Source organism: Neodiprion pinetum, chromosome 2 (assembly GCF_021155775.2).
Source record: "Neodiprion pinetum isolate iyNeoPine1 chromosome 2, iyNeoPine1.2, whole genome shotgun sequence".
NCBI lineage: Eukaryota > Metazoa > Arthropoda > Insecta > Hymenoptera > Diprionidae > Neodiprion > Neodiprion pinetum.
Window position 1 is genome coordinate 16,638,317 of NC_060233.1, and position 23,089 is coordinate 16,661,405.

At 37.1% G+C, this 23,089-nt stretch overlaps 1 protein-coding gene across 3 annotated transcripts; it reads right to left on the reverse strand.

Annotated features, from left to right (window-relative positions):
• Positions 1 to 7,325: 7,325 nt before the first annotated feature.
• LOC124212723 (glucose dehydrogenase [FAD, quinone]) lies at positions 7,326 to 22,872 on the reverse strand. 3 transcript variants are annotated; one of them, XM_046613083.2, is made up of 6 exons: positions 22,757 to 22,872; positions 21,347 to 21,614; positions 18,225 to 18,490; positions 16,502 to 16,815; positions 10,587 to 10,887; positions 7,326 to 10,284 (listed from the first exon to the last, which is right to left on the reverse strand). In XM_046613083.2, the coding sequence occupies exons 3-6, from the start codon at positions 18,360 to 18,362 to the stop codon at positions 9,169 to 9,171; spliced, it is 1,869 nt and encodes a 622-aa protein (XP_046469039.1). In that variant the 5' UTR covers positions 18,363 to 18,490; positions 21,347 to 21,614; positions 22,757 to 22,872; the 3' UTR covers positions 7,326 to 9,168. The 3 variants fall into 3 exon arrangements, with proteins under 3 accessions (XP_046469039.1, XP_046469038.1, XP_046469040.1); XM_046613082.2 differs by having other exon boundaries at positions 22,698 to 22,872; XM_046613084.2 differs by lacking the exon at positions 22,757 to 22,872 and adding an exon at positions 22,288 to 22,665.
• Between the last annotated feature and the right edge of the window lie 217 nt (positions 22,873 to 23,089).

Genomic DNA, 23,089 nt, shown 5'->3' on the forward strand with positions numbered 1-23,089 from the left:
AAAACCATGCAACATAAAGTTTTATCAAAATCAAACAATCGTTTGAATTCACGTCCGCCATATTGGATCCGCCATTTTGAATTTTCAAATTTCGAGTTCAGATTCGTAATCAGTGACCCCAAAAGCCATGCGACATAAAGTTTTATCAAAATCAAACAATCGTTTGAATTCACGTCCGCCGTATTGGATCCGCCATTTTTAATTTTCAAATTTCGAGTTCAGATTCGTAATCAGTGACCCCAAAAACCCATGTATGCAAAATTTCAAGTCAATTGCATGTGAGGAAAAATGTGTGTACGAAAGGGTTAATTTGCCGAATGTGGCGATCAGATTCCTCACGTCATGATTCAACTCTATATTTCGTGAATTCAACAAGTCCTATATTTTTGTCCTTAACAAACAAATTTGAAGTACAATAAACGAAACTTTGAAAAGAAATTATCGGTACTTGTATTGTGAAATGACGATGTGTTGTGATTTATTTATACCGATCAACGGATTTTCAACACAGTCAAGTCTGAAAATTCGAAATGATGATGTTTTTTTCTTAAATGGTATCGTTATACATATATTGATTTGCCAAATTATAACATCTGTGTTTTGTTGAGGATTTAGCACGTGTATGGTCCAGTCAGACAAGACTCAAAACGACCAAGTCTTGGCGACTAATCTGAGTTCTAATAGGATTCATCAGAAAATTATCTCATGGGTACAGAAAACAATGGAAAACTGTGTATTTTGATCGTAACGTTTCAGTGATTAGTAACCTGAAACGGATTACGATCTGTCATTACTCCCAAATTCGTATCGGTTTTGCGGATTCCATCAACCAGACTTTGTTCGTAAATCAACTGGCTTCGAATCATATAAAACCATTTTGTTGTAAACAATACAGTTGTACCTTATTCAAAATTCATTTCGGGTGATATCAATATAGAGAATCATGTAACCACCGAAATTGAAAAAACGTTTAATACAATTTCGGAACGATTTACAAAAACGAATGATTGATGAAATATATTTTCGTTAATAAATTTTATAAGAAAGTCAACCTTTTAAACTTGAATTTGCGGTTTTCTATTTGCTTTTTCCGTACTGCAGAGAGATTCTTGGGACAAAATTTCATTTGATTCACCACGTAATTTCATGCATCAGGAAGGATTGGATCATTTTTTCCTTGACAGCAACGGAATGAAGTACGTTTCCATTGTTATAAATTTTGCTCGCAGCGTCTTGATGCTCAGATCTACGATTATATTGTTCCTTTCAAGGTTCGTGAAATTAGCCGTGCCGGCTTTGTTATTTTTAATAGCAACGCTTCGTGACCGGCGTGTAATTACCTTGCAAGCATTTTTTGCACACCGAGAATTCTACGTGAAATTTACACACAACAAATCTTCGCCATTTTTAATTACACGAGTCGCCTTTCTCCCGTTCATGTCATCCAAAAATAAAGAGATGTGTCGAAGGGCTGATCACTGAGTTTATTGCCTATACCCCAGATTTCAAGATCTCATGATTTTGAAAGATTTCTAAAGATTTCGAGGAGTTCAAAGACTATAGAAATGTCAGAGAGTTCTGACGATTTCATACGAAGATTTCAGGGGCATCTTGTGATTTTAAGCGTTCAGAGATTTCACAAATTTCATAATGCTTCGTTAGATTTCCATGGATTCCAAAGAATGTTCAAAGATTTCATACAATTTCAAATATCAGAAATTTCAGAGAGCTCAGATGATTTCACGTTAGGATTTCAGGGGCATCTTGTGATTTTAAGCGTTCAGAGATTTTACAAATTTCATGATGTTTCGTTAGATTTCAATGCATTCCAAAGAATGTTCAAAGATTTCATACAATTTCAAAAATCAGAAATTTCAGAGAGTTCTGATGATTTCATACGAAGATTTCAGGGGCATCTTGTGATTTTAAGCGTTCAGAGATTTCACAAATTTCATAATGCTTCGTTAGATTTCCATGGATTCCAAAGAATGTTCAAAGATTTCATACAATTTAAAAAATCAGAAATTTTAGAGAGTTCGGATGATTTCATACAAAGATGTCAGGGGCATGATGTGATTTTAAGCGTTCAGAGATTTCACAAGATTTTATAAGGTCCAAAAGATTTCATAGAATTTTAAGCACTTCAGAAATATAGAAGGCTTGAGATGATTTCATAATAGAATTTCACGGATTACATGTGATTTTAAAGTGTTTAGAGATGTCACAAGATTTTACAAGGTTTCGTGAAATTTGAATAGATTTCAGAGGATTTTAAAAGAATTCGTAGAATTACAAAGACCAAAAATGCCACAGAGTTCAGATGATTTCGTATGAATATTTCAGGAACTTCATGCGATTTGAAAATGTTCAGGTTTCACAGAATTTCAAATTTCGATGGATTAAAAAGGTTTTACAGAATTTCAGACTTCAGAAATTTTAGAAATTTGATATGATTTCATGTTGGGATACCAGGGACTTTATACGATTTCACGCATTTCGGGGCTTTTAAGAGATTCGATAGGATTTCAGTTATTTCTTGTAATCTCGAAGATTTTAAGGACTATAAATAATGTCACAAAATTTAATGGGAGATGCCCTCCAAATTTTTCAATCCTTCGATATATACCTAAACGTATTTTCCATGTCTCGTGATTTTATCGCAAGATAAAATTCCTAGATTTTGGTTTTGAAAACTTTTTAGCCCTCGTGTTAAATTTCATATCAGAATTCAAAAATTAATCTGCCAAAAAATGTTTCCTAATTTTTTTTTCTTTTATTTTAGCGCGATAAGTAACAAAATAACAAAGCAATATCCAATCATGAGAATTTCTTATTTCGTACTGTACAGTATACATTCTTCGAATATAAAATTAAAACCTTCAAAGTAGTGACCGAGTGGTTTTTAAATTTCACTTTCGTCGAATCAATCGGTGTATTAGTTTTATAATTAACAGGTTTGGCGCTTCGCTTTGGTAGCATTTTCAATTGCGCGAATGTTGAAACTCGCTCAAATATTTCGAATCATATTAATGAGCGTTCAATTCGCCCAGTTCGTAAGTGATTACAAAATCGACAATACTCGTAACTGAAAATACGAATTGCGAATCTCTCCATCGGATTTCTTTGCACCGCTAATCCGTATCCAATATTTTCAGTTCTCATTCGACAATTCACTCGTTTCACAAATAAATAAATCAATCAATTACCTTTTGCAGTTCGAAAAGTTTCATTTTATTCTTTTTTTTTATTTTTTTCTGTTGTATAAACAAACTTTCGACTCGTCTCCAGCTTCGCCGCCTTTCTCGGGTGTTTGAATATACCTCTTCAACAATTTGTCCCGAACATATTTGAACAACGGATTGCGTGTTCAACTTCTTTGCTCGCAGAACCGACACGTCCTCGAAACTCACGAGAAACACTTATTATGACTATTTTACTTCCTCACACCTTTGCACTTGTTTTTTCTTAGAAATGATACTAACGCAAAGATATTATTAGCAATGAAAAAGAATTATTATTTTTTCTTCCACGTCTACCGAGTCGTAACTCAATTTTCGAAACAGTTTCAACGAAAAGACGTGAATAAAAATCAGTTTTATATTACTTGAACGAAGTCGCATAGTTGTCAATGCTGTATTCAACATCGCTTGACTAAAATTGTTAAACCTCGAGAAAGTCTTTCATTCGAACATATGTTACAACTCTCATCGAACAAGTAACCGACCCTTTAAACTATCGTCTTCCTACAATGATACATTTTGTTTTGCTTTGGCGAAAAACTTTCAAGAATGTATAATCAATGTTTAGGCATTCAAACAAACGAAAAAAGTTAAAAGTAATACTAGAGTTCAAAAAGCGAAATTCAATTTAAACGGATTTTACAATTTTATTACAAAAAAACTTGTTTTTTTTTTTTTTTTTTTCATCGTGAACAAAAAAAAAATCGCGAATTTAAATGAACAAAATCGGTTTCATAATCAGTGACTTTAAAATTGACATAACATAGGTACATATACCAAGTTACGTTTCCTTATATGAATGACAAGTTTGTTTAATAATGTTACAACGATTGATAATTTACAGAGAATTTCAAATTCATCGACGTGCATTATGGGTAGAAAATAAGTTTCTTTACTCAAAAAAAGCTATCGTCTTTAGTGAATTCAATTTGATATACTTTGACCATGGTTTTTAAACACTCGAACAAAAAAAAAAAAAAAAACTTCGCAAACGTGGTTTATTCGAGTAAAGTCAGTAAATGCTCTCTCCGTGTGTCCGATAATCAATATTTGTTTCTCGAAACTTAATTACACTTTCGCGTTTCGACTGTACGCTGTAGCAACTTCAAACTTTTCATCAGCCACTTCGTTCCTTGCTTGATTTCCTGTACGGACAGCTTCATGGAATCTTGTGTACAAGTGTAACGGCAAGACTGCAACAGCATCTTTCATTTTTGGAGTCAAGGCCGTTGCAGCAGCAGCTAATAGAAGGTTGTTCAACTTTAGAAATTGAACGGTGCATGTCTCACGCCTATATAATCCCACTTTTTTTACTTCGATTTCCCTACGTAATAACCTGAGCCTTCTATTTTTAGACCTACAATATGCTTATAAAGCACGATAAGGTCGCCTTATTGATTTCTCCGTCCATCATCGGCATCCGAAAGTCTGTCTCTGACGTTATACTCCGAAGGGTTACCCTTCGTCACGTCCGAGAAGGAGGGCCAAAAATAACCTATTTCAGAATTTCTGATTACGCGATTGAGTGTCTTGTTTGAAAGCACTAATTTTTGTTTTCGCTCCCATCGGCCAAATTCGATGTACACAGCGACAAGAGAAGGAAAAAATTTTTGGCAAAGCATATTTCTTGGATCAAATTTTTAAATATCGTTCTCGGTATTCGAAGTTTTTTTAATTAAACGAGGTGGGAAGATGCATCGTTTTTTCATATTCTCATCGCTCAGACGCTTTTGATAATACGGACTTGATACAGAAAGCATTTTGTAATCTATGAAATTCCTTACGAAGTCATGGTTCAAGTTTTCATTCCAAACTCGTTAGCCTGGTCACTGTGAATGTCTGAAGATGAATTTTTGAATAAGATTGACTATCAAGATTTATAACTCGTGCAACGTTCGGAACTAAGCAACGTTGTGTAAATATTTTTTTTACATAAAATCAAATGGTCTGCAAATTTAGCATTTTAATACTTGCGTATCACATTATACGTTGTGTATAATTTTTTTTAATTCCTTGTTACTTGATCTAGCGATGACTTGACGCATTTACAAACGTTGTGTAGGTGTAAATAGGAACGAATCTTTCATTATACTCGGTGAAAGTCTCTCTCCATTCAGTTTTATCTAGATAACGAATCGAGATACCAACAACAGGTTTTTATACGTTATATTAAGTATTTATCAAGCATTGTTTTACGCTTTGTGGAATAATTACGTTTCTGATTCTGATAATAATATTCTTTCAAAGCATGCTTGAAAAGTTAGATTTTCGGAGCCTGCGGGACGTGCGTAAAATGCATCATTTCCAAACAGTGCGGTAAAACGATGTTGGTGCATGCGCACAATTGAAAAAGCTATATTTCACACACTAGTGCCTTTTGATTGGTGTACGCGCTCTTTGCATTGAGCGTAAGTTACCTAACCCCAATTTTACAGGTTGTCAGTGGGACCCTCGTTACTTCGCAAATCAATCTTTTCCTCACAGGTGTTAGAAAAAATAACGTGTGCCACATTTGCGTATAAGTGATATCTGGCTCGTACGATGGCAGCACTTGCTGTAACATTGAGGCTCGTGCTACAAACTTCACACTCATCGGAAATCGTCCACTTTTCGCACTAGTGACGCAATGTACTATGACATAGGTATATACGTATAACGTGTATGGATTTCATGGAAATAAAAAAAAAAAGTAAAACCTAATTCGCGAAGAATATTTCGCAGAAGAAAAAAGTGTTCGATAAAAAAAGCTTCACAATTCCGATAGACAAAATAAAGAAAACAATTTTAGGACCGCGTAGGGATGAGTGAACCAGTACTCGAGAAATTTTGTTATTCTGGATGAAAATCGTTGAGTCAAGTGTTTTATAAATATAATTATGCAGGAATTTTGAGGTAGGTACTTGAGTTATTGACTCAATGACGATGTCCGAAAGTTTTTTTATTCACCATTCTCGAAAATATTTGATTTGATTGAATGATATTCAATCTGTGAATGTGTTTCGCTACTTTTTTCAGTCACGGTAAATCCACACCCAACGTACAACGTCGTGCAATCAAGTATGTATGGATTACTCCATACCGACGATATTCTGAAATCGCACGTATTATATCGTTGTGGCGTATAATGCATTCTCCGCACGCAATTCTTGTTTGGATTTGTATATTTCAACGTGTGCAGACGTAACGTACAAACCCAAACTTGCCGGCAGTAAAATGAAAGTTTTGCATGGTGATGAATTTCGACTGTATATTTATCTTTCTACGTCCCACTTGTCGTTTTCTTTTTCTCCAGTTCTTCCGTGGTGTAATGTGCGAAAAAAAAATCTGCACCCGGTGTTTTTTCAAGATTAATTAGTTTATCATACTTGATCGCGCTATCAGTTGAGGTTAATTAAAAATATTGAGTACACTAAATGAACGTCGGGCGTCCTGTTGCATATATACAGACTGGTTCTTTAATTATTCAGTTCCTCAGTCGGAGTGTCGTGTACCTACATTATAAAAGCATATCGTTAATATCTACATGCTTCCGAGTTGATGAACTCTCTCCTTTGATTTCTGGTTAAGGACATGGCTATTCGGTACCAACTATATTGGTACAATTCACTCTTGAATGCAGGAAACACAAGCTGACGTCATTCGTGGTTCGATTATTTTTTCAAGTGAGTTGAAAACGTGGTATTATGCAATTACCGTTCTTATTCAGAAATATCGTTATTGCAGAATTTTAGACTGTCGGTAAGGTAGGAAGTCTTGCCTGGTATTCATATCTACGAGATTCCAGTGAAAATAAAAAGTCAACGGAGTCCTGGGATAACGGAGAAATTTTTTCAAATTCTGTTTGAAACAACAATCGTACGGAAATATGATTGTGCACGGTTGATTGTAAAAATGAACAATAATTACGTTATCCAAGATAGTAATACAAAATATCGCTTGTCTGTCGCTGAATCAGAGAAAATAAAACACAACTGGAATGTACTTGTGAGTTGAAATTGTTTTGTTATTTTCCATTTTTTTAATGACATTTTTGCACCAAGGGATAATGTTTTTTTTCCGAATGGGTATTAAATTATGTGCTAATATTAGGATTTGAATTTATACATAGTTTTATTTTTCACATTTACAAATTATTTGCAGTTTTGTTTTGCTATTAAAATTATTACAACTGTCGAAACTCTTTCATTCTGTTTCATATCTCCCATCTAAACCTATTATAACGTAACGTATATAAAAAAGAAAATATGTCTCACGATTACTCGCAAACATTTAGTTACATTGACGAGAAAAAGAGTCGGATGGAAAATGGCACGTGTATCGTAATATAATACATAATTATAACCTTATTTACAGATATTTCTACAATTATAGTCACAAAAATTCATATGAATCCACACTCGAAAGTCGAAATTATTTTTAAACCTTGCAAATTTTAATCGGTTAGTCTAAACCATGGATAATGAATTTATTTCAATTGCATGTAATCAACGCCGCGTTGATACTCTGTTTTTTCAATTGCTTAAAAGATAGCCCAAAACCGTTCGCCATTAGTTTCTAATTATTGATATTAAAATTTTTGAAACATGGCAAACCAAAAAATCGTTGAATTCTCAATTAAGGGGCGATCGCAGTGCCCACGAAGCTACTCTTTTCCAGAGTAAGGAAATTATTTGAAACTTTGGAATATAATAGCATTTACTATTGTGTTTGTGTGTTGAGTGAAAAAAAATTCGAAAATTGATGTAAAAATATGGAAAACATAGGATTCGGATATCAGTAGCTTAATATAACCTCAAACTAAATAAGAATCCATTACATGTTCAGTGTTGCCATCAATTTTTCGAATCGCTTTGAGCCAATATACGAGCATAATTTCAAACACTATCATTCTTTCAAGTTTGAAACGATTTCGTTTCCAAGAGGAGAGAATTGTAAAACCCTTAAGAATACCGCATTTTGTCAACCAAAAGACTGTTCGAACTGTATATAACCTTTATTCAGAAATTGTAAAGTGTGAAGCTCGAAATGCTTTGTCTATATCACTTACGAATAATCAACAAAAACAAACTATACGCAAGTATGACAATTACTCGGAAAGAGTACGTAACTGGTATGACTAACATTCTTTAATTGTGCAACGAAAAATCAATACACCGTCTAAACTTGACCCGATTCCGGTCATTTATTTGTCGGGATGACTCAGTTGGTAAAGTTTTGATTGTTGCACAGCCTTAAACCGAGCTTACCAAACAGTATCCTAATTTGAGCAACCCGGCTAGCTCATTGAGTAACCAACGAACCGAAAGTAGCTCGTTCTCCATATCTGAACTTAATCATATCAACCACATTTTTCCGCTCATGTAAATCGGAGCGTTCGTATAATAATTTTGAATATTTCTATGATTCTTAAATGTCGCGATACGAAAGTAACGTATTATCGAATTTTAAGCATGTTCCGTTCATTCGTTTGCAAAGTAAACGAAGAATAACAATGATGTCAGTCGTTTGTCGAGTGTAGAACTGTAACATGACCTTGAAATTAATTCTATAACAAGTGAAACTTCCTTGTTTCCCAAGTCTGCTTAATCCTAAATTCCGCGATGAAAATGTAGTACACTGTCAAAGTTGGAGCCGATTCTGTTCGTTTGTTCATCGATAAAACGGAAACGGTCGAGGTGACTCTGTCGGTAAAGGCAGGACTATCACACGCCCTTGAAACTCTGATGAAAAGTGAAACTACCTCGCTCACCAAGTCTGTTTTATTCCTAATTCCGCGATTAAAACGCAGTGCACTGTCGAAATTTTAGCCAATTCCATTCGTCTGTTTTATCGAGATGACTTGGTGGATGCAAATAGAGCAGTCGCACAGCCTCGGAGCTGATAAACATCATGCGTGTCTCGTGATGTCCGCGGATTATTGCGAGCTTTGCTACCTCCCCGTTCCCTGGAATTTCTTGTGCACACGCCAGTCCTGTTTGATCATGTCGCTGGCCTTTTCACCTATCATGATCACGCCGGCGTTGGGATTGCCACTGACAATTTTAGGCATGATGGAAGCATCGATGACTCTGAGCCCTTGAACGCCGTAAACCCTAAGCCTGGGATCGACAACAGCGTCCGGATCATCGGCCGGTCCCATCTTGCACGTTCCAACGGGATGGTAAATGGTGAAGGTAAAATGGCGAATGGAACATTCCCAGTACTCGTAGGTGTCGAATGGAAACCTCTGGCAGCCGGGGAAGGGTATCATGTGAGGACGCGATCCGAACCTCTGGAAGGTCGTTGTGTTGGACACTTGAAGGGCAATGCGGATGGCCTCTACCAGCACGTCCATGTCTTCCTTGTGGGTAAAGTAGTTCGGATTGATGTCCGGGTAAACCGCCGGGTCGCGGCTCCGAAGTCGAATCCAGCCGGCACTTTTCGGCCGCAGTAGCAGAGGCAGGATTGTCCAGGTCTCCGCACTTAGCAACGGTTTGTATACGGTGTTGAAGACGCTATCTCTGAGCCCCAATATCCGTCGGATATGCTCGCCGCCGTCCGAATTTATCGAGCTTGGCGCAAAGTGGAATTGCACGTCCGGGAAGGCACCTGACTTATCGGCGAAGCGCGTGTTCACAAAGGCGAGACCTTCCACGCCCAGACTCGTCATCGGGCCTCTCTCGCTCACTATGTAGTCCATGGCCACTGGCAGCGTTTGGAACCGGTCTTTCCGTAGCGTGACCGGCTCGTTGACGATGAACGTCAGGCCGCCCAAGCCCACGTGGTCCTGCAGGTTTTCGCCCACCTTCAGATCCGACAGCACCGGGATTCCGAGACTCTCCAAATGCTCCTTCGGCCCGATTCCCGACAGCATCAGCAGCTGCGGTGAACCGATCGCTCCCGATGAACTGATTATCTCTCGCCGGACTCGCACCGCGTTCATTCTTCCGTCTCGCACATACTCGACCCCGATTGCTCGCTTGTTCTTGTTGAAGATTATCCGCGTTGCTTGCGCTTTCAGAGCTATGTGCAGGTTTCGCCGATTTCGTACCGGTCGCAGGAACGCCTGCAAGTAAAAAAATTCAAGCGTCAGATTTCGGCGTTCTCCCGAGCTTATTGACCCCTCTGTTTGACCAAGAGTGCCAAAGGTCGAAATGTTTTTTTCTTTCACCATATTCACCAAAAATCGGGAACGAAATGTTTTTTTCAAAACAACACGGGCTGACTTCATAACAAAAATTGTCCTTCTATTCTTCACTTTTCAACAATCGTATGACGTTAATGCAGAGTTGGACAAATATTTATACAAGCATATTTCGTCGACATATTCAGTGAATTCAAAATGATTTCGCGAAAGGTGTTGCATGCCTTTGCCGTCGAGCAGCGACTCCCTCTTCGTATCGTCCCCTGGGCCAGCATGAAGCCCGTCTGGTTGGCTCCGTTTATGTCTCGGTTCTCGTAGCCCAGCTCGCTCCCTGCCTTGATGAATGCCACAGCCAACGGCGTCCGCCACGGCGACTCCTGCACCGTCAGGTAGCCGCCGGTGCCGTGGTACCCAGTTCGAGCCAAGTAGGGGTTCCTGTTGTCTTCCGACTTTAAGAAGTACGGCAGCACCTCCTCGTAGCTCCACCCGCTGTTTCCCAGCTCTGCCCAGCCGTCGTAATCCAGTCTGAAAACCGGGTAAGATCATTTGAGGGGGTTCGACGGTCAAAAACTGATACCGTTTATTAATTTCACGAGATAGACCGTATACTTGGGGACAGTGAATCTTAGACGGCTAATTTTTTACACCAGACAGTTATGTTGGCAATACAGAGAAACCTGCAGCGCCACAGTCGGCCGAGCGCGAAACAAACTCAACCTCAATAAACGTAACATAACCCATGGCCGTCGTATCTAACCTTAGAATTGACGTGTCAATCCAACAAGTCATTATCCCCGCGGTATTCTACGGTTAGATTCGACGGTCATGGGTTATGTTATGCTTATTGAGATTGAGTTTGTTTCGTGATCGGCCGACTATGGCGATGTAGTTTTCTCTGTGTTGCCAACATAACTGTCTAGTGTAAAAAATTAGTTGTCTCAAATTCATTGTCCCCAAGCGTACGTTGAGGATTTATGAAATTATTACATTTGTGAACCACGAAGACCTCTTCAAAAGTAGGAAAATAAAAAATACTGGAATTGTGGACAGAAGCTTCGAAATCGATGCTTCGTTTCCAATTATTTTAAATCGTTTCGAAACGATAAAAAAACGTCATTAAATTCTTTACATATGCTTCCATCGTGGCTCATTTTATTTAGAAGATTTTCTTATACTAAGTCACTGGAAATTTTTTTGTTTATCAAGTCGGCATTTTTTAATATTCAACTTTAGAACGTTGGAACATTTAGAACATTTCATGTTGAGTCGCAGAAAATCGCAATGAATTACTGATTACACTGAAAATCAAGGAAAATTAAATGATGAAGTAGAAATTGATAGAAATTTCGGAAATTCAATCTTAAGGGCGTTGCCTAGCTAGAAAGCGCGGGCTACTCCGCTTCCCGCGTTAACCGTGGCGAGAGAGAGGGTAAAGAAACAAGTGAGACGGAGCAGCCGAGCTGTCGCCGGAGTGGGGCGGGTGACGCGGCTAGCCTCTTCCACCCCTCACGGGCATTCGGTTTCAAATACTTTTAAACAGCCCAGTGTATCGCGCTCGGCACGACGCAGCGCCTGATGAATAATAGGAAAAAAAAGTAGACTCCTTTCAGATTCCACTTGAAAAATTTACTAGTAATACAGAATTTAATAAGGAACCCGAAACTATTTTTTTTATAATTCGAAAACTTGTCATTAATGAGGTAAAAATCGTCAAATATTTGAATTGTTTATAAAAATTGGGATTTTCAATAATGTTCAACATTGCATTTTTTTTATGAAAGCTTATTCGTTCACCTTCCGAATGCACTGTAAATGATGTCTTTACGTCGAATAGAACCGGATATATCCGAGCTCCTTTTGGATCAAAATTGAATGATTGTCTTGTAACTTTCGAAAACAAACATAATTCGGACGAACACCAAAATGCGTGTCGATTCTTTTTACCTTTATTTCATGTGAAAAAAAGTATGAATAGATTGAAAAAATACGAGGTCATTTTTTGATTGACGTGACGTAGAATTCCTTATACGTATGTTGATATAGATATACATTCTTCATATTTCAACGAAAATTATATTCACCGGCGTCTGTATTTCTACGCAATGCGATCACGTGACTGGTAATAGTCTAATAGCCGGTATTCATAGTCAGGTTCGATTTGCAGGACTGTCTTGAGTCAGCTCAAAGCATAGCTTGATCGGCTGAGAGCTGTTCCTAATACAGTCTCGAAAATAATACGTAACTATTTACGAATACCGGCCAGACGTCGTCACAGGTCATTTTAAATTGAAAATGCAACGAATAGCTGTGAGCAAATTCATGATATAGCAACGAAAATATCATCAATCTCCCAGGTCTCACCACGTGGAGGTCGCTATCAAACAGAGACCCGCCTAACCCGTCCCTACCTCCCAACCATGATCGGGTTTGCACCAAACAAATACAAAATGATGAAAAATAATATAAAATGGTAAAAGTAAAATTGAACTCGTTTAAACTTAATAAACATAATCACGAAATCTGTATGAGAAGGATCTCATAGAAATTAAATTGAAACAGGATAAGTGAAACATGACAGTAATCTTGATAAAGAAAATTGATATAACAAAGCATCGAGCATTGTATACATTATATGGCTAAATAAATTCTATAGAAAGCGCAAACTATGGAAAGTAATACGTCACAAGTGCAGGTCACAGACAGTAATGAAAAAATAGGCTATAGAATATTTACATAATATATAGGTATACACGCAGTCTGGTCCGACTGCAGAAAGTATTCCTGGAATGAATAATCAGATATATAATTATAACGATATGACTAGCAAATTTTTAGCACAGTAATACATACAACTAACTAAACATAAATCACAGAAATATTGCACGTAAGCTATATACAAAGCTATTATATTTATGTACATATGTACATATATTTATATTACAGTGTTTTGTCGTCTGTCGGTCGTGAATTTACTGTTTCTTACGCGCGGCCTTATCTGGGCTTCGATGATTTGAGGGGGTTCGCGGATTGAGCGTTGTCGGGCGCGTCTAGAATCTACGATTTCGGGTTACTAACAAAAGTAAAAGAAATCTGCTCATTTATTCTCCATTTTTTCGGTCCAGAATTTATCGTCACGTTTTATTTTATCAAAAATTAATCCCTTTGACGTCCAAACTATAAAATAGCACCACTTCCTATTCGTAATGTGTAGAAGACCTTGGACCTGATACATGTAATTATGAGAAAGCTCTAATTTGGCTTTTCCACCGATTATTTTCGTCTCAAATATTAATTCTGTATCCCAAAAATCTATCGAGGGAGCGCAACGAGCGAGCAAAATTTTGAAATGTTCAAGCGAAATCCCACAAAAAGTACTGATATCCCCAAAAAGCACCTCTGTTGCAAAAACCTTTCGCCAAGTATATTAATTTGACAGCCACCCACAAAACAGCCACCTACAAAACTGTCATCAAATCAGATACTGCTGCCAAGTATAATTTATTTAGAAGCTGATGATGATTTTGATATACTATAACGACAAAAAAAAAAATTGAAATCAAAATTGATATTGAAAAAAAAAAAATAATTTTTATTGAAAAAAAAAAAATTGGAGATAGTGGTAAAGGCGGGCTTTTTTAAAACAAGCACAAGAAAATACAAGTCGAGCTATATCAATGTTGTAATGGCAATATAAGCATGGGCCCGCCAGGACCACGTACTCCAATTGTTTTTTTTTTTTTTATCAAAATTTACGTTTTTTTTTTTTTAGAATTTCAATTTTGATTTCAATTTTTTTTTTTTTTGTCATCATTAGTTATAGTATATCAAAATCATCATTAGTTTCTAAATAAATTATACTTGGCAGTAGTATCTGATTTGATGACAGTTTTGTAGGTGGCTGATTTGTAAGTAATGTGTGCATGTATGATTACCCCAGAATTACGTCAAGTTTATTTCTAAAAACAAAACGCGCGTATTTTAGTGGCCTAATACGTACGCGCCGTATTTACTTTGTATGGAAAATTCTGCCAGGTACATTGTAATTTTACCTTGGATACTTAGGTAGTCACAATAAGTGATAAGAATATTCCTTATGATCGACAAAGTGTAAACACTCATGCTAATTGCCGAATATCGATTTCGATCATTTAACCTGAACACGTAACAAATTGATGACATATTTTAGCGACTAATGCAAACCGGGCTAGTACCACACGTCACAATGCATTCTAGTTTATATTTTCGTATGTATAAAAAAACTAGAGAATGAATGTATACTGCTATTATGAACAGCACTATCGGCTCTTGAAAGTACCTTCTTAAATTAAAGCCCTGCGATTGTTCGTACTCAAGTGATTGAATCTCGAAGTCAGAGAGGGTGCACCATCAATCATATAAATAATTCGATTTACCTCATTTTTTCCTGAAATTTAGCCAAAATCTTTATGCCGGGTCGTTTCTTCTTCTCCAAAGACACATTCCCTCTCTTCTTAGCCATCGCGGGAATAAATACTGATTCGAAATAATAAAAAACACTGTAGAAAAACACAAGCAAAAATAAAAGCGCGGAACACTATCCACGTGCCGAGCGACGAGGATTCGAAGGAGGGGAATTGTAGTGGGGGGTGTTGAGTCTACTCTCCTCGCCTGTAATTCGCATGGTCGCCCGCCAACGCAGTCGTGGCGCTAGCAGCCGCCCGCCTTTTGCGCGAAAAATTTGCTGTTTTATGCTTCGTGATTTTCCTTCTCATTTCCTCATTTTTGAAGATACTTAGGTTCTTAGGGAGTCATTTTGAAGATAAAGAATAGATCTGTGTCGCCTTTTTCGCCGAATTGCGAAAAAAAATTCACTGTCCGCTGTGTTTCACTTCAAACATAACGTACTTTCAAGTACGTTTTACGCAAATCTGTAAGCGAAATCGAAAATTCGGCAAAAAAGGCGACACAGATCTATCCTTTACCTTCAAAATGACCCCCTAAGAACCTAATTATCTTCAAAAATGAGGAAATGAGAAGGAAAATCGTGAGTCTCTGTTTGCGCGCGCTCTTCGAGGCATAGGCAACGCCCTTAAGTCAAGGAGAGCACTATGTCGCGGAAACTGATCACTATTAAGGTGCAAATGTCAATTTATATTTGATTTTTGCTGTTTCAACACTAAGAACCACATTTCACATAATCCATTCATGCAGAGTTGTATATGTGAAGGTGCACCGTTAGTCCAATTTGGCTCCGTAATAAAACAGTGCCATTTCCGTGTAAAATACTGGTACATTTTTTTCCATTTTCGCCCAAAGTCTGGCAGTAAAAAATATTCTTTACAGTCAATTTGTCGTCGCAGATCCTCACACTCGCACAGAAAAGGCATATTTTCTGAACGCAACATTACCTTGTGAGGTCGAATTGAGCCAACGATGTACTCTTAACTTTACAACAATTACAACTATCTGGGTTTGCTGAAAAATAGACCTATACGCGGTCACCGATTTATTGCCCGTGAAATGATCACGTAAAACTTGGTTTGTGATGTCGAAACAGCTAACATGAACCATGAATTTTTCGAAACTGTTAAAATTTATGCTGCTCGATGAAAAAAGAAATATTTGCATTCTGTAGTACATAATCAGTTTGTCCAATGAAATAAAATTATTTGTTTGATTCCTAAGCGGCTAGCCTCTTACAAGGAAGTTATCCCAGGTGGATGTCTCTGATATGATTTCTTTTGTAATATGTTATAGTAGACTAAAAAATAAGCGACACGTATTTTTTTTTATCTGCCATTAAATACTTTATGGGGCTGAAATCACCCTCCAAAGTAAGGCATGTCGTTTAAGTCGGAACATAATATTGTTTAACCGATCCTAGTGGAAAAGATGTCTCATAACGAGAAATGAAATACGTTATTTTCTTAATTGAATACAAAAACTGCCAAGACGCGACTTATGACATGCATTAATATGGAAGGTGGTTTCACTCGCCTAAAATGTTAATGGCAGATAAAGAAAATACGTGTCGCTTAGTTTTTAGTCTTCTAGGTATAACATATTACAAAAGAAATGAAATCGGAGAGATCGAGTTGGGATAGACCCAAACTGACCTTCCTTGTCAGTTTCGAAAGCACGAGACCTTAACTTTGCTCACCTGTTGCCGCGCACGTAAATCATCGAGTTCAAGACGCTGCTGCCCCCCAGAACTTTGCCTCGAGGCCAGTTGCATCGATCTCCTACCATCGCAAGGCAATAGGCCGAAGCACCCGGGGGTGAAGTTTGGTACTTCCAGTCGAACTCCGAAAGCTGCGTGTATCCCGCCAACGCCGGGACGTCGGAAATCTCGTTCTCATCGCCGCCTGCCTCGAGGAGCAACACCGTCCAGTTCGCTACCTCCGATAGCCTTGAAGCCACCACGGCTCCAGCGCTTCCTCCCCCAATAACGATGAAATCGTACATCGGCAGAAGCTAAAAGAAGGTCGAAAATTGCGTAACCGTTATTCAGTTTTCGAAAACCGTCCAGACCCAAGTCTCGATTCGCACAAAGGATTCCTTCAATCTACTGAAATGTGGCTGAGGAAACAGAATTTTTTTCAATTGAAGTAAACGTTATTCTATTAAAAAAGAAAAAGAAAAATAACACCGAACTTTTGTTTCGTGGATAAAACTACGTTCATGTAATCGAGAGTGTTTGTGTTACTTGAAGAGTTATGTCCCTCACACTTGGAAACTGCAATGCTCGACTCGATGCTCGAAAAACGAGTTGATACAAAGTCGCGTTAAATGGTACAAGTAATGTACTAGTAATTTACTAGTAACTGTTTTTAATCGTTATTCTAGGTCACGATAAATATTTAGAAGTTCGACGTGATCATAAAAATAGTGAAATTTACACTGTTTTACGTAAGTCAAATCATAAAACTCAAGACCCAGATTCAGCGTATTAGGGATGAATGAACTGGACCGTCTGAATTAAAAGTTGGTAATAGCGAAAAACATGTTTAAAAAAGTTTCAGTAGTGTCATTTGAGCCATTGATGGTGAACTCGGATGAAAAAACGTCCCTTCTGTGTAGCAGAAACGAATCTGAAGAAATTCGAATATCACGTGCTGATAAATATGAAAAATTTTACACAACGTTTCAAGGTGCTTTTTCATCCGCTTGTGACGGGAAAAAATTAGGTAATATTACATTATAGTCATGCTATTTTTATACAAGACTGGAAACGGTAGATGGTTGGAAAGGCCTTTCTATCAGGGTTGGTTCCGTCTTTCGCAGACAGTCTGACCGCCGAAGGCGCTGTCAGGTATGATAAACGAGAATCTTTTGAGGTCTGTGACAAAAATTTCAAAGAAAAAATACTTCACCTCGAAAGTTTAAGGTCCATTATTATTTTAGAAAAAAGTGCAACCATACCGTCAAAGCGTTGCTTATAACTGGGGTTTATTATCGACATCGAAAAGTATGTGAGCGTTTTAATTTACATAAAACTTCTTTCCGAATTGTCCACATATCTTAACGTATGGTAGGTACTGGAATTTGCTCATAATCATATGCTCGTTTCTATGACATTATAGAAGTGTTACTTCATTCTTCTTCACTATGGTCAGTACACTGCTGAAATTTTTCAATGTCTTTCATTATCTTTCTAACAAACTTTTCATTCAGGTGGTTTAACCAATTCGTCCTTGATTGCGGACATGTACTTGATACAAGTCAGACTCGAAGTTTTTATTTGTGGTAAAAAAAATGCCACGATGATTACAGTCCCGTTTTGAATTTGCTTGAGCACAACCGAGTCGTTTTACTTCGTAATGAACTTGCGCAAGCTGCGGAATTCCGGGTCTTTCATGTTCTTCGCTACTGCGATATTTCACCTGTCTTGCGTCGGTTGGATGACCCTCTGGGTCGACGCTGTTGTAGCGAATGACGCTGAGGCCGATGGCGATCAGCGGAATGGCGGTCAGTCCCAACAGCGAAGAGGATCCAGCAAGCGCTGCCAAGCCGGTCGACATCTTGGTTCTTCGATGTTAGCTTTTGGCGAAGTTTATGGTCATTCGATCCGAAACGCCATGGCGATACTGGACGAAGTCGCCGACTGGCAGGCAGGAAGGAAATGAGAGAGTCGATACTCTCGCTGTTTCTGCATGAATATTTACTCGTTAGATCGACTTTATGATTGGAAACTTCTCGGTTTCGTATTTAACGTGATGCTAGTCTCTGCGATCATTTATCCGGTGAGAATTAATGTCATTTGCAAGTTTTGGTTGAGGTGCAAAAAGCGTTTGCTGATGCACCGAGTCCATTGCCTTGGAAAAATTAGACGCGAAACCTTAAAGTTCGATATCTACATGTGAAAATGTGACGGATAAAAATTTGAAAAAAGTTGCGAAAGCTCAAAGTCTTCCGGATCCAATGAGTCGTCCTCAGTTATGAAGTACGATTCAGGACATCGCGACATATTTTCCTCAATCCGTCGACACGTGGACAAAGTTCGACTGGTTGCAACACGCTGGTGAAGAATGTGAAAAATTTGAAAGAATTCAAAGACTTTCTCTGAAAATTAGTTGAACTAGAGCCGTTTCAAATTTTGAAAGTTTTCAAATATCGCAATCTCCTAAGTTGAAAAGCTGCGAAGCTGCGATCGTGGAAACTGATGAAACTAGGCAAAAGCAAAATACTTTTAAATTTTCAAAAAGGTATAGATTTCTTCACGCTTCCGAGATATTTGAACAAAAGCCATGCGACATATTAGTTGTGAAGAGAATTGAATAGTCTACATTTTTCCACAAATTTTGAGCTATTTTAAATTCGCCCAGCTTCGGCATATTTTCGTTCACGAAAGTTAAATTTTTTTCTAGACTTTTCAAAATTTCAAAAGCCATCGGTTTCAACCCTTTTCGCTGCTGGTATTTGAAATGTTCGAATTTTTTTACGCCCCGCAATAAAAAACGGCAGCAAGTCAAACTTTGCCTTTCAGCAAATGCTGCAAAAAAAAAAAGATACACGTTTTTAAACCTCAAAGCGATTATTGCTATAAACTTCACGGTTTTACTCGGAGGTTTCAAAAAGTTTTCTGACTCTTCTTGGAACCTTTTTTGCGCCGAAATTATCAGCGTTGAAGTCAGTCGGTCACGTTGCGTAAAAGAATTGTCATCAGTCAAAATTACACTTCTGCATTATAATTGTACATAAAAAACGCATTACAAATCCATCTTTTGTAATTAAGAATGGATTTAATATTTTACTTTGTTTCAATTACAAATCACATATGGGGAATTCCATACGATTTTGTTCAAAAATGATTCTGTAATTACCCCAACTAGTTAATCATTTATAATATAAATATTGAGAGTGATTTTGAGAAGAACCTTTTTTAAAATTCTCAAAAAATTCCCAATAACTGTATTTTATTTTTCAAACATTTCAAGGCTGGCCCAATGATGGGTCGATTTTTTTCTATTTTTTTTTTTTTTTTTTTTTTTTTTCAACACCAAATTTCTTTGACCAACTAAAACATTGTTTAAATGGCCTGAAAATGTTCAAAAAATTCTCAAAACTTCGATTTTTCACTCAGAACGTTTCTACACCGGTTTAATTATGAAGTTGATAAGAAAAGTTTCACGTACCACAAAATAGATAAAAATCGCTCCATAATGAAACTGGTCTAGAAATGTTCCAAGTGGAGAATAAAAGTTTTGAAAATTTTCAAAATTTTCAGACCGTTTAAACAATGTGTTAGCTGACCAAAATAATTTAGTGCTGAGAAAAAAAATGGGAAAAAATCGGCCCATCATTTGTCCGGTCTTGAAATGTTTGGAATAGAAAATACGATGTCTGAGAATTTTTTAAGAATCTTAAAGTAGGTTCTTTTCTCGAACACTTTAAATATTTGTAAATAATTGAACAGTTGAATAAGAAATCTGAAAAAATCACGGTACGGTTTCAGAGTCTGTATTATTGCAAAAAATTTATTAAACAAAATAATAAATGGCGAGGGTCAGACGTTGATCGGGTTCTCATGGAATTCCCCAAATGTAACTTTTCATTAAAATGTAATTAATAACAAATTGTAATTAAGGATTGTGGAACATACTGCACTAGGCGTACAAACTTTTTTTTCTTTCAAATACCGTCTCTCATTGACGCAGGTCAGTAACCCTTTTAATCATAACCGTAAGTATTCATGCCATTTATTTTATATCCATTTTTTGTATATGTAGAGAACTTTGCAACATATTTCTTTGCGGTTCTTTACTGTTTCTGACAGCATACTGATAGGTTGCAATACTTGAGAGTCATTATTGCGAGATACTGTAAATTATTATTGTTAGAAACAAATTGATTCCCAAAAATCGCGACAGTCGAAGTAATAATTAATTTCCGAGAAAGTGACCCCTCTACACGTTTTACATAAATTATAAGTCTTTGGAGTCGCTAATTACGAATTTGAAATCGAATTTAAAAAGTTCAAGATGGCGGATCCAGTATGGCAGATAGAAATTTCAAATTTCATCGAATGTATAAAAAAAACTCTGACCAGGGATTTTCGGGGTTGATAATAAAGAATCTGAAATCAGATTTTGAAAATTCAGTACGGTGAATCCAATTGGTGATACTGAAAACCCCTGTATAGAATTTTTTGTCCGTATTCCATGAAATTTGAAATTTTCGTTCACCACATTGGATCCATCATCTTGAATTTGAAAAATCTGAATTCAGATTTGTAATCAGCGACGCCGAAAACTCCTGCGTAAAGTCTTTCAACTGAATTCAGTGAAATTTGAAACTTTTGTCTGCCATATTGAATCAGGCATTTAGAATTTTTCAAATTCGATTCAAGATTCGTAATCGGTGACACCAAAAACCGTACAATACTATCTTGTTATAAAAGTTGGCTCAGAACAATAATGCGCGAGTTGAAAGGTTGAGAAGGAAGAAAGATCGGACTCTGATAAATTGATAAATGCAAATATTCTAAATATAGGTCGTCACTCACCTGTAATCTTGAAAGTTATAATGACGGATTCACTTTCACTCAAGATCAAGTTGTTGTTCACACGTGTTGTGTGGATGGCGGCAAAACTGCAGCCGAAAGTTTCGACCGTTCTTGGTGAAATTTTGCAACTATTAACGCCGCCGAACTTCGGACCAAGTTACAAGCGTTGCTGATATAACTTTCTTTCGAAAACTAGACGGCTAGACCGATAGGTTTTGCTCCAGGCTATCATCCACTTGACCGCGTATATTCACGCGCGATGAATAAGCTGAAAGAAACGGTACTTGTTTAAAGTCATACCAGGAGCATTGAAATAGTAAAGTTTAAACGAAGGCTAAATTTATTCTTTTCTTCTCACTTTCAACATCAACATCCTTCAAGTTTTTTTAGTATAATTGCGACTAGAATTTACATTTTCTCTCCGAGTTATTAAAAATAGTTTATAAATTTTGTCAACATTACAGTTACCGTGATTGAAACGTCGCAAGCTACTATTGTTAATCTTATTATGGATAATTCAGAAAATTTATATAATCTCTGGCCGAATTTCGCGGGCATCTGTTGCGTTAACTTATCAATCTGAAATCAGTTATGCGATCATGATTTATATATTTATATAAATTTGTTTCCTCCTCGTACAGAAAATGTTTCTACATATTGTATAACATTGTCAGTTGCTCCGGTATTATTATTGTCGCCAAATACTATCAATATTTATTTGACCATATTTGTTTCTTTTCACGTTTCAAAAGCAATCGATTCTAATTTTATTCGGATACGTTTTCCTTTCAAGTCTTAGCGGCTTCTCAAAATTAGCTTATCCAAAATATAACTCAGAGAATTTATAAAAAATGTATTTGCGAATGAGATGAACTATCTTTAATCAAAATTGGTCAAACTGTATAAATTTTTCGATCGATGAAAAGTGATGGTACAATTACATTTCATTGATATTATTAACAAGAAAGTGGTTTCATTTTAAATTCAATGTTTCAAAATGTTTTTCCCGCCTGACGAGAGCTATTTTAATCACATATTCTATCACTTTTCACACACTTTCTCTGTACAAAATCGAACCACGTTTTTCTTCACCGAAGACGAAACTTGTACGGACACTCAAAAAAAAAAAAAAAAACAAAAAAAAAAACCATCACTTAACAAGTTCCATCGCATCTCATTTATGATTAAAAATTGACCGATTTTCGTTATTGGAATGCCTGACTGGTTTATCAATGGAATCGAATCTCGGACACCGAATGGTCAATTGATTCGATAAAGCGATGAATTATACAATGAAATTTTTTCAACGTGAGGAAAAGAGCGAACGGTATTTTTATCCGTGTCACGGTACTTTTTTCCTTGGAAGTCGGTGAACCGTAAACCGTTGACTGTGTTCACTGAAAAACTCACTTGCACTGATCAGCTGACGTCACGGATTATTGTCAGCGGAAACGATGGAACAGTTTTTAGTTTAGTTGACCGAGAACAAATCGCGAATATAAAGTGAGCCGGTCTTGAAGTCGAACGTTGGCTCCTCGTCTCGGTGAATGCCAGGAGTGAAACTCGCCAGCTCTTCCCCCGCCATCGTGTCCCACCTTCACCATCGCCCAGTCGTCGTCTATTCGACAAGAAACCTCTGCCTGCCTATTTCAAATTCATTCCCGAACGCTAACCGATAAATTGGACGTATCGTCTGAATGAAAAGTTAGGAAAAGCAAACAGAAACGTTTAAAAATCTCCAAC